The following is a 16,480-nucleotide window of genomic DNA, read 5'->3' on the forward strand; positions in this document are numbered from 1 at the left end:
TAGTAAAATATAGATGTGCTCTTTCTCTGCTGATAGGAGGATATCAAAGATGAAGAAAGTCTGGCATTGCTCATGTAATCTTATTTACCGATCTGCTTTGGTTTTCCAGTTTCACAGTTCTAAATATCTTCTTTGTGTTCTTACAGAAGGAAACAGTTGTAGCAAAAAACAAAGTGTCAAACAAAGTGTTGGGAGTATCGTTTTCCGAAGACAGTAGCTATTTTGTTACGGTTGGTAACCGTCACGTCAAGTTCTGGTACTTGGATGCATCTAAAGAGTTTCAGGTAAATTTCCTTTGAAAGCAGAATTTGTATAGTTTAGATTATATTGAGCTTTGTGCGCTGAAAGTGAGCAAACTCTTTGGCACGATGGTGAAGGTTCAGAAATTACTTGCACAGTTGAAACTTGGTGTACTTTCCTGCAAAATATCTTTGCACGGTTGTTTATTATTATTTTTTCATGCTGTTTATTATATGTTCCTGCAAACTGATGAACTTCATATGAAACATATCAGGGAAGAGTAATGTATTTATTTTGTAATGTTTTTACTCGGTATTGGGCGAAATATGGATCCAAAATAATCGCCCTTTCATGACAAACAATCACACAGTGATAATTGGTTTGTGTAGTCGGGATTGTGCATAGTGTTATATCGAGTTGGTTCTCCAGTTCGCACATAACAACCAGACCATCTTCCAGCACCACTAGACAACAAGCCTCTTTGGTGCAGGAAAGTCCACTTACCCCAAGGATCCAGTTGACATTTTGGGAACAAGCTAGCCTGCCACGCCCAAAACAGCCAACCCTCCTTCTATATATTTGGATTCAGAAGGTATTTCCCCAAGAAAAAACGGCAAAATATCCTCTTTAAAGAACGGACGTTCTTGTGAAGCCGGTCATCACATAGAAAAGTATGCCCCTTTTATCAGACTTGAACAGGGCCCTGGGTGGGGGTTGGGTGGTATGTTATCCTTATGTGCTCTCCATCCTAGCTAGCCCTGGTGGCAGGGGAGTAGGCAAAGCCACACCGGATCAGCCTCATCATACCGCCATCACTTGAAATTTATTAATGAGTTCAACTCTGGCCCTGGATTTAGTGTGCTGCATGTTTGCAAGGGGTATTCCCTAATCTTCCCCAGGTGACTAACACCTGGGAGTTTCCTAAGGCAGGCCCAAGATCCTCTGGCCTTTTCATGGTCTCCTGTACTCTTGAAGTCTTTAAGCAAACCTCTGAGTGCAAGCAGACCTCGTCCGGGCAGAGGATGGGAACAGATGTGGAAATGATGCTAACCACTATAGGCCCCCTGCCTCTTCCCTGCAGGCTCCCAAGCATTACAGGGAGGTCTTGAAGGGAGTCATCTGTGCTAGTGCATGCATGTGTGTGTCTATGGGAGTTTGTAAGATTACTTCTGCCAATTATACATAGTCTCCAAAACATTATATTTCACGAAGAATGCTTGCAGTGATTTTACATGTTCTCTGACTGTTTCAATGCAGTATACACTGCTACTGCAACTGTTTGTACCTGTTGTGTGTGACTGACACTTGCTTTGATGCTTACTGTGACGCACATGGTCTGTTTGTGTATGTGTGGGAGAGAGGTGTATGTCTGGTAGACTTTCTCTACTGATATCTCAGTGTTAAGCTACACATGATGATTTTTAACTGCATTTTGTTTGTGTCTGTGTGTGGTGGGGGAATTAAGTCAGTGTTCACAGCCTCTGCTGATACTGTTCTATTTATTTAGTTTGTGAGCGAAAGGCTGCACTGCTGCGGGCCTCTGTTGTACCTGTTCTGTATGGACAGGCGAACTGCTTATTTTTCTGTAGTCTGTGCCCTACCTTCACAGGATAAACGTTCCTATTAGAGCAGCCACTTGTGCCCTGCTTTCCTACTATGATATAATGCTGGCCCACCCTGTGTATTTGCCCTTTGGTTTTGCATTTGTGATATCAAGAGGGTGCTGGCTTCACTTTTTTGTTGTCCCCAGGAGAGTACACAACAGTGAAAAGACTGACTGATGGTGGAAGGGATCCTCCGTATCTTCCATGAGAGACATCCCAATTGTTTCTGCAGATGTCTAGTCCAGTATCTCTTGCATACACATCCAGTTTCCTGTAACAAGTTTGAGTCTGCTCACTGTCCATCTCCAGGTTAGAGAATGGAGGAAGAAGCCCATCATAGTGACCACACTCTGGTTGATTGGTGGCTCACATTTTGAAAAAGACAAGACTATGGGTTTGACCCTGGTTTCTAAGCAGTAGACGTAACTATGAATACCACTGACTCTGTAATTTATATTCACTCTGACTATGGAAGGAGACTCTACCGATAGCCGGGAAACAGTGATATATTGGGACTTTGTCACAGATGGCTTCAGCACTAGACCAACCCTGCGTGATTTTCGAGCAGACCAAAACTCTGATGCCCATCAGTGACCAGGAACTTGTCTTGTCATCTGGCTCTATCCCTGTGATGACAGCAGTTGATAACGCAGCCATAGCTCACCAGCCTCCTGTCGATCTGGAAAATACTGTGTTGACCTAAGCGGGTGCCATGTACGAGAACTAGATGGAAAAGCTGCACTATTATTGTAGCTCAGACAACCAGTTTGCAGTCTGGTGATTAGTTCTGATGGAGAAGATTATGAAACAGTTGGAATCCACTCTTTCCAAACCATCTCTGTGGTCACTGCTAGCCTCATGGAGGCCTCTCGTTGAGTCTGTCCCCTCGAGATGTACAGAAAGGATGATTTCAACTAGGAGGAACAGAGATACAGACCACTTAAAGGGAACCAAGGCTGGAGGGTGCTAACACATATATAACCAATTTGCCATCCTTAATTCAAATGAGGACTGTTGCTTTGGTTTATCACACTTTGTTACTTTGGCAGCCCCTTGCCGTAACTTTCAGGAATCAAGTCTAGATGGGTAAGCAGATGTGATGCATTGTCAAATGTATTGCTTATTGTGTTAGAATTAATATATTAGTACTTTTTCAAGGCATAGCCATGCTTCTTGGGATCATGTTGGATATGAAGATTGGTGAATCTTCCCTATTGTTTTTGTACCCTGAACTGAACCCAGTCCAACCTAATTTACTTAACTGATTCCTGTTTCTTGCACCAGTACTTGTGACAGTTACCAGAAGTCTAAAGACTCCAACAAAGTAACAAACTCCTTCAAGCTGAAGAATAATGCTAAATGGACTGACGTCAAACCTGAGACAGAAGGATAAATTATCAAAGTTATTGATAACTTGAAGTCCACATCTCCGATTTACTCCCACCCTAGTACAAAACCTCAACCATAACATCACTCCCTTCTGAGCCAAAATCATCAACGCCTCTCTCTGTCAGGCCACGTACCTGACTCCCTCCAACTTGGCCAAGTTACCCCCATTCTAAAAAAAAAAAAAAAACCTGGGGCAGACCCCAATGATCTCAACAACCTCAGATCCATCGCCAACCTTCCTTTCTCAGCTAAAACGTTGGAGAAATGTATCCCACTTCAACTCAACCAATAAAAAATAAAAAAAGACCTCCACAGCACTTTCCAATCTGGATTCAGGAAAGTATGTAGCACCAAAAGGTCTATGCCTAATATATCAGAAGACATTCACAGATCCTTATACAAAGGCTACTCTTGCCTCCTAATACTACCTGACTTATCGGCGGCATTTGATACAGTTCATCACCCAGCCTTACTTGAGACACTCCAGAACCGCACTGGTATCAATGGCACAGTCCTGAAATGGTTCACGTCCTGTTTTGAATATCGCTCCCAACAATCTATATAATCACAATCAAATGCTGCTAAAGATGGTCAAATTATTACTTACCAATAATTATTTTCTATTTGGCAAGGAAATTTTTCAGCAATTGAGGGGGGTCGCCATGGGAGCCTGCTTCTCCCCAAGCTATGCGTGCTTGCACGTTGGTTGGTGGGAGATTTTGCATTAGCAAAGGCTTATGCTATATCCAGGGAGTCCATCCTTTTTAAGATCCCAAACAGTGCAAAGCATGATAGTGTTAGTGACCCCATGCCTCCAGAAGAACCTAACAAAATCAGAATAATCACCACTTTCAGTAAACCGGAGAAACAGATGAGATCGGTAGTCAACAAACAGGGGCCTACTGTTCTTACAACAACACATTGGGGAAAGTTCTCCCTGATAAACATACTCTGACATTTAGGCAAGCCCCATTTCATGAGAGATTCCTTGGTTAGTAGTGGTCCTGGGCTGGGATCCAGTCTAATTGGCTGTCTCCTAAAAGTAGATTTTTAAATGTAGCTCATGTAGAGCATGCACATTTGGAGTAAATAGGACCAGTACAAGTCAGCCTTCAGTGAAAAACAAGTTGACGTCAGGGGCCATTATGTATGCAGTGTATGTTCTGGAGTGCTCATGTGGCCTAAAATATGTTGAAAGCACCAAACTACAGGTACATAGTAGATTACTGCAGCACCTCAGGGCCATTGTAAACCCTGATCGATCTTACCCTGTTGCACGACATTTTAAACTGGTTCATGACAACAATTTGTGCAATCTCAAATACTTTGCGAAAGGGGCAGTTCTGGTTTTAAGAAGAGGTGGCAATAGAAAGAGATTGGTGAGGCAACTTAAACCCAAATATATTTTAGAACTGGACTCAAAGATACCCGATGGGCTTAATACTAACGATTACCTACATAACTTTTTATCAAAGCAGCATTTTTACTACATTCAACTGTGAATCTACGTACATTAGATGGTAGATCCACTCAATATTTGGATGGCGAAGTAGCCTAAATGTGCAATTATGTTGGTGATTAATTTTGCATCTTATATTCTTGTGTTTTTTTATGTATTCTATTCTCAAGTCACTTGCTATGTGTAGTAACACTTAAAATACGGTGTTATGGTAAGCAGAATTATCATTAAGTTACTATGCCCAGAACAATAACAATGGAGCTATGACTGATGCTCAAGTACATATATACATATATGAGATCCGTGAATATACGATGTTGACCGTTAAGAATTTTGCATGTGTCACTTTGCAATAGCATTAGCACTTTAGTCAACTAAGGTGGATATAAAGACTGTACCTAATTACAAAGGTGCACTACTGCAATTGAGGGGAATTAAACCCAGGATAGTGGCACAGAGGTACAAACTATATAAAAAGAGAACCTGAAGATTAGGACTGCACTTGTTGAAATTTTGCACCCTTAACTTTCGTATAGCATCTGCATTTCAGTCCATGAAGGTGGGGAATTACGTTGCTGCTAGGCTTACCGCTGTCAGCCCTTTTGCACATTTTTGCACTTTATTGGCACACTGCACCTTGCTGAGGTTCTTAACATTAAAGCAATTGTGACAGTATTTTTCTCATATTTGGCGTATTCATTTTATGGGATTGTATACATTTTTAAATAGAATTTGACAGTGATAAATGTATTCATCATGCAATCAATGCGTTTTAGGGCTGTGGGATTGTTATATTTGGTTGTATTTCCACCGAGTGAACACTCTGTAGTAGATACGTAATTCCTCCAGTATCAAATGTCGTTAACATCGGAAAAGATTAGAGATCTATGTTTGGGGAAAATTATGATCATTCAAAAGAAACAGTATGTGTATGTAGTGATATTGTATAACTGCTAATGTCTGTTGCCTATGTTCATTATTAAGTAGCACACGTGGTATAAGGGGTTAAAAGAACGCGTTTATGTGATGAAGGCCGTATGGTTGCAGTCGAAACGCGTCATGGACGATGCAATGGCATGTATCAGTATAATGGATTAAGATAATAAAGACACAATTGCATCTTGAAGGAGTCCGTGCCTACTTCGTTGGAGAAGTGTTTGTGTATATATATATATGAAGCAGAGAACTCTTGGTAGTTCTCAGGTTTAGGTGGAAAGCAGCTCCTGTAAAGAGCACTCTCAACAGAGAACTACCCAGAGTTCTAGGCTTCTTTTTTGCATATTTATGCATCACTCTATGCCTGAAAGGGTATTGCTTTGAGATATATACATATATATATTCACTGAAAAAACCATAGGTTTCACACGTGTTATAGTTAGGAATTAGCATTTAAAAAACCTTGCAAATTCAGTGAAAAAACCATAGGTTTCACACATGTTATAGTTAGCTGGACATTTTACTGATAAAAAACCAATGAAATTCCCCCGTTATAGTTAGTGCAGGCAACTATAATTCACGTGACCGCAATCCTCTGCTGATGACATATGTGTCTTTATGAAAAAAAAATATTTGTAATATATGTATAGCTAAAATTTAATTGAAGAAGACATGGGCAAATAAGTGTCTAAATACAGTATTAGCATCAGCAGAGGATTGCGGTCGCGTGAGTTATAGTTGCCTGCACTAACTATAACGGGGGAATTTCATTGGTTTTTTATCAGTAAAATGTCCAGCTAACTATAACATGTGTGAAACCTATGGTTTTTTCACTGAATTTGCAAGGTTTTTTAAATGCTAATTCCTAACTATAACGTGTGTGAAACCTATGGTTTTTTCAGTGAATTTGTATGGTTTTTTAAATGCTAAGTTACTTTACGCCATTCGTGGCGTGCACGCCCACTTAACGCAGTTCGTTCCGTGCGCGCGGTGCGCTTCGCTCACCGCGCGCCCACTTTACGCAGTTAGTGCCGTGCACGCACGGTGGGCACGCAGTGCGCGTGCCCACGTTACGCTGGGTGGGCCATGTACGCACGATGCGCTTCGCGCACCGTGCGCACATGGAGGACAGATTATGCGCTTCGTTGTGAAAGGTAAGCTTTTACATTTTGTTTTTTTATAGTACATGCCATGCACAAATGGTGTCATTCGGGCACCATTTGTACACGGGGTGGGGAGAGTGTGGATAATTTTTTTATAAAAATTTTTTTTTACCGTACGCGTACGGTAAGCGTAATCGGCGAATTTTCGAAAAAATGTAAAAGTTAATTTTTGGCCTTGGGGGTTCTTTGGGGACACATTGACCAAGGTTAGGTGGGTTGGAGATGTCTAAACAGCCCCTTTACATTTTTTTTGCCGTTGTTTTTCCTCCTGCTCTCAGAGTTCGAGAGAGAAAATGGCGGCCGCCGCTTCCGGGTTTCGAACGATTCGATTGTTTACTAGGATCTAACAGCCAATCAGAATCGCGCTCCCGCACGTCACCGTACGCGTACGGTAAGCTTACCGTAAGCGCACGGTAAGCGCACCGTAAGCTGGCTCAGATATATATATTGATTTAAATGCTATTTTCTCAGGAACTAATGAACAGATTTACACCAGACCTACAAAAGGCACTTCCTTGACCTGAGGACTACCTCTCTGCCAAATTTCAAGTAACTCTGTTCAGCCGTTCGTGCTGTAGCTGTGTCTAAAGGTCCTATGGAAAAATGCATGGGAAAAACGCGTTTTGGGACCCCCCTTTTTTCTCAGCCCCCGCTTGACGAATCCCCCCGAGACTTTCAGGGTAGGAGCGGAGCGTAGCACCCCACCTATTTTGAAAATTTTGCGAGGATTCGTCGACCGGCGCCAAAGTTATTCCAAATAGAATGTTGCGGATTTCCTATGGAAACAGGGTCCTAACTATAACTATCTACTGGCGACCGCCAGTAGATAATATACCTACATACACACAGGTTGAAGGGATGTTATGGTTAGGTTCAGAATTTACACACACAAACCATAGAAATTCAGCTGTCATATTGTTAGTTATCTCAAGTAGCTATAACTCATGTCCTAAGGTGACTATATCTTGCACCCCCACCAGGCACAGTTTTCTTAATCATTTTGAAGCAAATGTTGCACTGATATCAATGATTTCATAGAAGATGTCATGAGTGATGTAATATGTGGGGTAATTAGCAGTGAATGGCACGAGTTATAGTTACCTTCGGGCATAAGTTATACTTACTTGAGAAAGCTATAACAGCAGAATTTCTTTGGTTTTGTATGTGTAAATTCTGAACTTAACTATAAGGTCCCAGTAAACTTTGTTTTTTTATTTAGTGAATTTCTATGTTTTGTTTTTTTTAACTCTGTTGGGAGGGAGGGGGGTGGCGCCCCATAGCACCTTTTTACAGCCATCACTCGACAACAATATCCCACCATTGCTGTTTTCATCTACATCAACAGCGGTACATACCCCTCATATGTCACAAACCACTCATAATTCTTGCTTGAGTTTAAGTTTGCCCTTATATTAACTTGGTCATGGGAGAAAGTTGGTGTGATATTGTAAAATGTTTTAGTTATGAACTGACACAGCCAAGTACAGTTCAAATGAAATGTGTTTACATTTATACATAAAATTAAATAGTCTCAAAACAGTGTGCTTTGAGTGAATAGATAGTTCCGGGGCCACTATTTCTAGGTACATTCATCTAGACAAGTTTTCCTCTAGTACCACAATTTTGACACAATTATATATTATTGAAGGCACATTATTGAAACCATTGTAAATTAAAAATAACGTTATACGGTATCCTTTGACTCAAAATCTTCTTAGAAATTTTCATTTATTGGAAAAAAAATCTCACTGTAAAAGATCCATCAATTTCTTCTTTCTTTCAGTTATTCAGTGTCCACCTCTCTTCCCTTGGCTCACTTAGAAAGTATTTAGTGTCAGTGGTATTTCAAATGGATCTTATTTTCATCAGCCAAAAAGCATTTCTTTAACTTTTGCCCTTAAGCAAAATAAACATTTCATTTTCTTCAGCCAACACGTTTCTCACAGTTATACATTATTATCAAGGCTTCATACTTTTCCAGAAGTTGATATTCAAATATTCATTCCTTATGTGCTTTCAGACAAAGTTCATGATGACTTGTAATGTCGGATATATTTCTTTCTTCCTTCCAAAAATTCTGACGTTTTCTTGAACTTGTGATGCTTCACTTTGGTATAGTATGTGTGCCATTCTTCTTATTAATATTCTCCATAATTTTCTTAAATTCATCATGATACAGCTACAGTTTCATGTCAGACCCTGGAGTTGTATCAATATCATGGCCAGATTCATCTGCTATGTAATTGCCCTTTCTACCCCTTTCTGAAAAGCCTGCACATACCACATGCTGGACTAGATCAATAAACAAATGCATCCCTTTTCCAGGCTGCTCTTCCTGATCAAATATCAACACTGCCATACAACACATAAAACACACTACACTTCTAATACAGCGTCATTCTTCAGACCATAAATTTGATCCCCCTCACTTGCAAAGCACTCCTCAGTAAGCGAAATGCAGCTGCTTCATCTTTCCCTTTATCTCAATTGAGCTGAAATGTTAAAAGCCTGAATCAGCCAGAAGATGGTTACCTACTACATCTGACCCAAGTGATACAAAGATACATACAGAGAATACAACAAGATCATCTCTACCTAAAAGGCCAGTTCACTTCCAAGCTCACCAATGTCTCAAACCTTTCCACAGGGTTACCTTAAACAACATAGACTACATGATTCATTTATGAATAAGAGGAACATTGTACATCTCCATCCAGACTCACGTACATCCTCTCTCTGACCCATTTCAGTGACCTAAACAGGGACCCTTCCCATGGAACTTCGTTCAGTTCTAAAGTGGAGCTTCACTTGGATCTTTTGAGATGATGAGCCGCTTCAGCATTAACCCCAGTGAGACGTTTTTCCTTCCTCTTGCACGCAAGATGCTAAGATCCAAAGGCATGCCAAATTTCCCATTACAGGCATTGACAACATTCCCATTACCCATAAAAGCACTGCAACAGTGGGAGGACACATTGCTGCTGCAACGTGAAGGAGGCAAGGCAGACCCACATACCCTTCCTCCCTCCCCAACCCCTTCTTCCTGTTGCTCTGCCTCATCTCTTCTTTCCTCGCTCTAAGCCTTTAAACCTTTCTCCTTCCTTTTCTCCTGCCTTGTCTGTCTAACTCGCGCACACCTTTTGCGCAGGTACACATTGCGTTCCCAAGAATATAACTTTACAACTGAATTGCCCATTGTAGATTCAGATATGTGCCAGATTTTCAGGAACCCTCTTATTTATAATACCATCTGGACTCCCCTTCCTTCCTGTGTGCAGTATGAGCAGACTAGGGCAAGAAAACAAACCCCCTCACCAATATAGTCCTTCGCTCACACTCATTTACATTCACACTTACCTATTCTCCCTCTCAGTCTCTCATTGTTCCCACTGTCACATTTGCTCTCCATTCACTGCCTCCTTTGTTGGTGCACTCAGTCGTGTGAAGAGGTAGTATGACCTTTTGATTACTCTGTCATGTTTCTGTTTCTTACCTGAATATATCAGGAGGGAAGACTAATACTTAATATACTTTTTGTCTTGAGAGATCATACCCAAGACCCATTCACTTACCAACATGCACCTACTAGGAAAAAACAGATAAATGTGAGGTAAATCATGCTTATGGATAGAAAAACTGTGACAATAAAAGCTGTTCATCAGGAGAGACACCACCTTTAACATTTTGCTAGGGCTTGAGCGACAGCACTTCTTGACTTTTATGGTGCACTTTTCACTTGAGTTGCCGAACTTTCATGACCCCTTAGAACTTAAGCAACTCCTCGTCCCTCTGCTGTAAGATCCAAGCCCCCTACTTAGTGGTCTGAGAAAATACCTGTACATGTCTGTTGACTAAACCTATTGCACACTGCAGTGTTTATTTGCTTAAAGTTGATAACTAGCTTCCTTAGACTTTTTCCCCTGCACCAGACCTGCCAGGTGAAGCAATCTAGCGACAGAGAAACAGAAGCCTGGATTAAAAGGGTCACCTAGGAAAAGTGAAGCCTTGAAACTGAAGGTCTATTGAGATTGCCGCAAAGCAACTGAAGAGGAAAGGGGGACATGGGACAGTGAAATGGTTGAAAAGTCCTGAAATAAAGCAAGGTGTAGAGAGGAAGGAATAACCTTTGTAGGGCAACCCTCAAGGATATGTGGGCGTCAAGGTGAGAAAGCCCAGAGCTGGGAAAAATGTATGTTAATCCTGAAATTCAGTCAAGGAAATGAAACTGCATAAACATTCATTGTTGATTTTTCAGTGGGCTAAATTGTATCCAAATCATTCAAAGCTGCCTTGTGGGCCAAAAAGATAATGTTACACAGCTGAGGGTTGTCATCCATGAAAACCTATGTAACAAGCAGGAACAAAAGGTTGCTAGAAATGGTGCCCATGCAGAGACAAAGTTGGATCTTTTGAATAATCCTCCAATTTTGGGAGAAGGACCCAAACATTGGAGGGAAGGTGACAAGAATTAGGATGTGTAAAAAACATGTACATTTGTTAAAGAATTTACAGTTAAGAACTACTGTTACATGTGAGTGATTTTTCTTTTGACGGGAAAAATTCTAAAGCGAGAATTAACCCCAAATGCAATTTGTGAGGATTTTGATGTTTGACTAAAATGCCTTCTTTTTCAGGTCAATAGTACAGTGCCACTTGTAGGGCGTTCTGGACTGTTGGGAGAGCTGCACAATAATACCTTCTGTGGAGTAGTTTGTGGAAAAGGAAAGTTAGCAGGTCGCACCTTTTGCATTTCGCACTCTGGACTTCTCTGCCAATTCAATGAAAAGAGAGTACTTGAAAAATGGATAGATTTAAAGGTAAACATTTTCTTTTTTTATAACCTGTCACAATGTACATTATTAGTACATGCAATGAGCAATGTGAATCCATTAGAAGAGGATTTCGAAAGACTGATGTAAACTTTTTGTTAACCTCCACAGTGGGTTCTGAATTGATCATATTAACTTGCGTTTTTAAAACTCTAGCAGTGTTTTGTGTTGTTGCTCTTTGAACTTTAGTATGTTTGTAAGACCACAGTTCCCTGTTTGAGGTGTAATGTAACAAGGTAAGCTTATTCATTAAGTGGTCAAATGAGCTTCATGAACATAGCATCTGGTTCATATTTTGGTTCCTGAAAAGCATATTAAGAAAATCAAACTCCCAACACGTTTCATTGTGTCTAGGAAATGCAACGGACAACAAAGTAAATCTAAATTATTCCTTTCTACTGATAGACATTAGACTTAAAATACTGGTAGTGCTGAGCATGTTGCATAGTTTTACAAACTAGCTTCTGTGGTGAATATGAATGAAGGAATGACTACACCTTAAATATGAAAACATCTGAAATTCAAAAGGTATGTGCAGCTGGACGATCTAACGATCAGTAATTAATGGGGATATTTTTTAATTCGTTTTTTATTCTTGCCAGTTTAAATGTTTGTGTCTAATGCAATGCATCCAACTTACTTCTTAAGCATTGGATGTTATTAAGATTGGATAAGACGTTAACAGAAAAATGCAGGTGCCTTGTAATACTTTCCTTAGAGCGACATTGAGAAAAGGGTGTGCGATCTGTGGAAAAAGAAGGCTTTGCACAGTGTGGTAAATACAAGTCATGCCCATATGCAATGAGAACCAAAGGAACTTCTTGTTGCGTTTGGACTATCCACAGCATTTATACATGGATAATGTGAATCGGGTCATGTGGTACATTCCTTGCAGTGTAGTTGGAATGAGATGTAGATTTGGAGAAAAATTTAAAAGTGTAGAAAAGCATATTCTGGCAATAGAAACAAGAAAAAGCAATAGCGTATGGCATTACACTTGGAGAAAATTCACACGGTAAGTCTGGAGGATTTCAAATTATTTGCGTTAGTGGAAGTGGAAACACTGGTGAGCATAGGAAATAGTGAATTGATGCTGGGGCGCAAGTAATCTGCCCTTATCCTGAAATTCAGTACAGTATCTCCCAGGGGTCACAATAACGATGAGGAGAAAAATTTAACAGATGACATACCTATAATGTAAAGTTATTATACTGTGCTGTGGGGGTAATGATTAACCACACCCATGAGCATCATGCCTGAGGAACTGTGAAGGATTAGGATTCAAAAGATGTTAAGTCTGCCAATACTTTACTGTTGCACAGGGACTATAAAATAATAAGAGTAGCAGAGATAATCACATCCTAACAAAGTTGACTTGATAAAATGAATAAACTCAATTTAAATGCAAAGGAAAATTGGATTGAGAAATCCCCAGTACTCAACTTCAGACTGAATTTGCTGTAGTTTGTACCCCAGCAGCTGATCACTTTAAAATTGTACAATACAATAGAAATATAATTTTAAATAAACTGCTATGGAATGCAGAAGTAGCCCTAATATGAGCTACAATGTACCACAAGTACATTTGGAAAGAGACTGTGAATGAATGCTAAAGAGAAAATAAAATGTGCAGACATTATTAATTTCTGGGACTATGATGGAAAGTACATGCCTACCCAAGTAAATAGTCTTAAATAAGAGACAAGTTGCAAAAATAGATAACGAACACAGTACAGTGACTAGAGAGGAGAGCAGCAACATTGCCAATGAAACTGGAAAAGGACTACTCAAATCAAATAACTTTATTCGATTGTAAATTTAACAATCATAAAAGCACAATACATATACAAACATTTCACAAATAAGTTGCATAGAAAACTTCACTTTAAAAAGAGCAGTCCAATACTTTTGTGTTGTAGGCAAACTATGTAAACAATAAGAAAAAGATCAACAAGCAGGTATTAACAGGTTAAGAATATAAATAATTTATACAAAGTTAAAAATCATTAGGGAGTAGAGCAATAATAGCAGCAAAGTTATCCCTCCATACTTTTCGTAAAAGTAATAGCTAGTTTTAGAAAGCTGCATACATATAAAGTGCAGTCGCAATTCAAAAGTTGAAGGAAATAAAGTGCTGGTTTAATCTGTGTAAATTTTAATTTCTTTAAACAGGGCTTTAAGTATAGCCTTCGAGGTACTGAGTAATAAGAACAAACAAATAAAAAGTGCGCCAAATCTTGCGGAGACTTTCCGTCGCAGCCGCAAGCAGGCAGCACTTGTCCACGATGGGACCCTCTTGGTACTGCCAATAGGAGGTGGAACAGATCAAAGCGGAACCTTGTCAACAAAAAGCGATCATAGCCAGATATAGGCCATGAGAGATAAGGTTCCAAATGTAAACATGTTTTAAGTAGGGCGTGTTTCCTAACACTGCCTTTCGCAAGCTCGCCCTCCTCCCGGGCAAGGTACCTGGTTGTGAAGAATGCTTTTTTCACGAATGTGACATCAGCTTTGGTTATAGTGGATGGGGAAAGAAACAGGTCTGTCCGCCAAGTTCGGTGAGGCAATCTTTTATATATTTCAGCCATGGGACCTTAAGTCTACCATCCCAAGTTAGGGCTTCTCTTAGTATCTCGTGTGTAAGAGGTATGTCGTTATTCAGCCAAGAGTTCAACCAACAAAGTATGGGATTTGCAGCTAGTCTGTCGCTAAGAAAGGGCACACCTAGCTCCTCGTGAACCGAGAAGTTTCCAGTGCCCCTAGGCAGCCTTAAAATCTTCTTTAGGAAATTATTTTCTGTTACCTCTAGGTCACGTGTCTGGCTGTAGCCCCAGAGCTCGCTACCATAACAAGCAACGGCGACGCTCTTTGCTTGATATAATTTAAGCAGGGCCGCCACCGGGCTATTGCCCATTTTTCTCGCAAAACCAAGTATGGCTGCGTTAACACGAGTCATTTCGCCCTTTTTTTTTTTAACTGCAGGACCCCAAGATAATTGGTCATCGAGAAGGACGCCGAGGTATGAGAAAGTTTTAGATATTGGAATTTTTTCCCCATTTATAGTGAAAGAGTTTGGTTTTCGTGAACCATGGCCAATTTTCATAACAAAGGACTTGGAGTTATTGATGCTAAGGCCTCGAGACTCCATAAAAAGATAAAAAGAATTTAGTAGTGTCTGGAGACCATTAGCTGTCCTTGAAATCAGGACAGCATCATCTGCATAAAGCAGAACCGGAACTCCTCTTCGTCCTACATAGGGGTAATCCGTACCTGTTCTCAGCAGGTAGTCCTCTAGCTCGTTAATATACAGGTTAAAGAGGAATGGGGCCAAGATACACCCTTGTCTGACACCCCGATTAATTCTTATGTCCCCAGTCACTTTCAAGTCTTGGGTGTAGCGAACATTTGCTCTTGTATCAGAGTGCAAATCAGCCAATAGATGGATTAGGTTTTGCTCAACACCCATCTTTAGCATGATGTCCCATAATTTGCCCCTGTCCACGCAGTCAAAAGCGGATGATAGGTCCATGAAGGCCATATGAATAGTTCCCTTCCGTGCCAAAGTGTATTTACCTGTAATCAAGTATAGATTCAGGCATTGGGTTACTGTTGAGTGTCCAGGTCTGAATCCATATTGTATTGGAGATAAAATTTTATTCTTGTGAGCCCATGTTGTTAATCTGGACAGGATTACACCCCCAACTACCTTTGCTACAGAATTTATCAATGAAATAGGTCTGTAGCATGATGAATTACTACGATCGCCCTTTTTAAACACGGGAACTATTGTTGAATGCCCCCATGACTTCGGACAACCCGAAATTGTAGCAGCATTTATTACGTTGGTAAGTACAGGGGCCCAAAGTGAAGTGCAAGATTTAAAAAGATCCGGAGGTAAACCATCCGGGCCTGGTGCCTTATTTCCAGTTAGCCCTTGGATAGCCTTTTCTACCTCGTTGGCCAAAAAGCACAGAGGGTTCTCCCTTGTCGTTAAAAAATCATAATCTGCTTGTTGCTTATTACTTTTAAAAATTGCACTAAAATGATTAATCCAGTCCTCCTCTGGGATATTAGTTCCTAAGGCAGTATCATTGGGGTTGCAAAAAGAGGTTTGTTAATGATTTCCCAGAATTTACTGCTATTACCCACAGTTGAGGGGTCAAGCAAAGATTCCCAGGTAAGGGCCTTAATTTCCTTTTTACGACTGGCAAGTGCTCTTTTATATGTCGCACGAAGATTTTTGATTAGGCCTGAATCTCTAGGTTTAATTTTCAATGCTTTTCTTAAGTCTTTGCTAGCCTGGGAGCAGGTGTAGTCAAACCATTTAGGGTTATTTCTGGTTTGTCCTTTCGCTGGAACTAGCAGCATAGAACCTACGGTGGACACCACAACCTCAAACATGGCTATGGATTCTTCAGGGGAGGTGGATGTTGATACACAAGCCGCAAGTTCCTGGCCACATAACTTATTGATATCATTATACAGATTTTCATGATTTACTAAATTCCATTTCAAACGACGTTTTCCATTAATACATTTTAGGGTTCCCCGATCTTCACAGTACCTACGCATTTCAAAGACTCCACCTCCCAGCTTAATAGTTAAGGGATTATGATCACTATAGATATTCGATTGAATGGTAAAACTAGAAGCCTGGGTGGTGAGGTCTACAGATAAGAATATATGGTCTATAAAAGACCCGTAGGCAGAGCTTTTAAATGTTGGTACATCATAAACCTTGTCCTCCGATACCAAAGACATAGCTACGGACAGATTATTTTCATTTAGTAGATCATTTAGGAGAAGTCCGCACCTAGTGTGGTTGAAATGAAAACCATTCACATTATTGCATCCCAGAGA

The 16,480-nt window shown here is 40.3% G+C and overlaps 1 protein-coding gene across 1 annotated transcript in view; it reads left to right on the forward strand.

Annotated features, from left to right (window-relative positions):
• WDR62 (WD repeat domain 62) overlaps positions 1-16,480 on the forward strand; it is a 699,214-nt gene that overhangs the window by 104,606 nt on the left and 578,128 nt on the right. The window contains exons 6-7 of the mRNA XM_085625650.1: positions 147-284; positions 11,426-11,608. Coding sequence (XP_085481776.1) covers positions 147-284; positions 11,426-11,608 — 321 coding nt within the window. The remainder of the gene's footprint in view (positions 1-146; positions 285-11,425; positions 11,609-16,480) is intronic.

The sequence above is a fragment of the Triturus cristatus genome, chromosome 9 (assembly GCF_964204655.1).
Source record: "Triturus cristatus chromosome 9, aTriCri1.1, whole genome shotgun sequence".
Classification (NCBI taxonomy): Eukaryota; Metazoa; Chordata; class Amphibia; order Caudata; family Salamandridae; genus Triturus; species Triturus cristatus.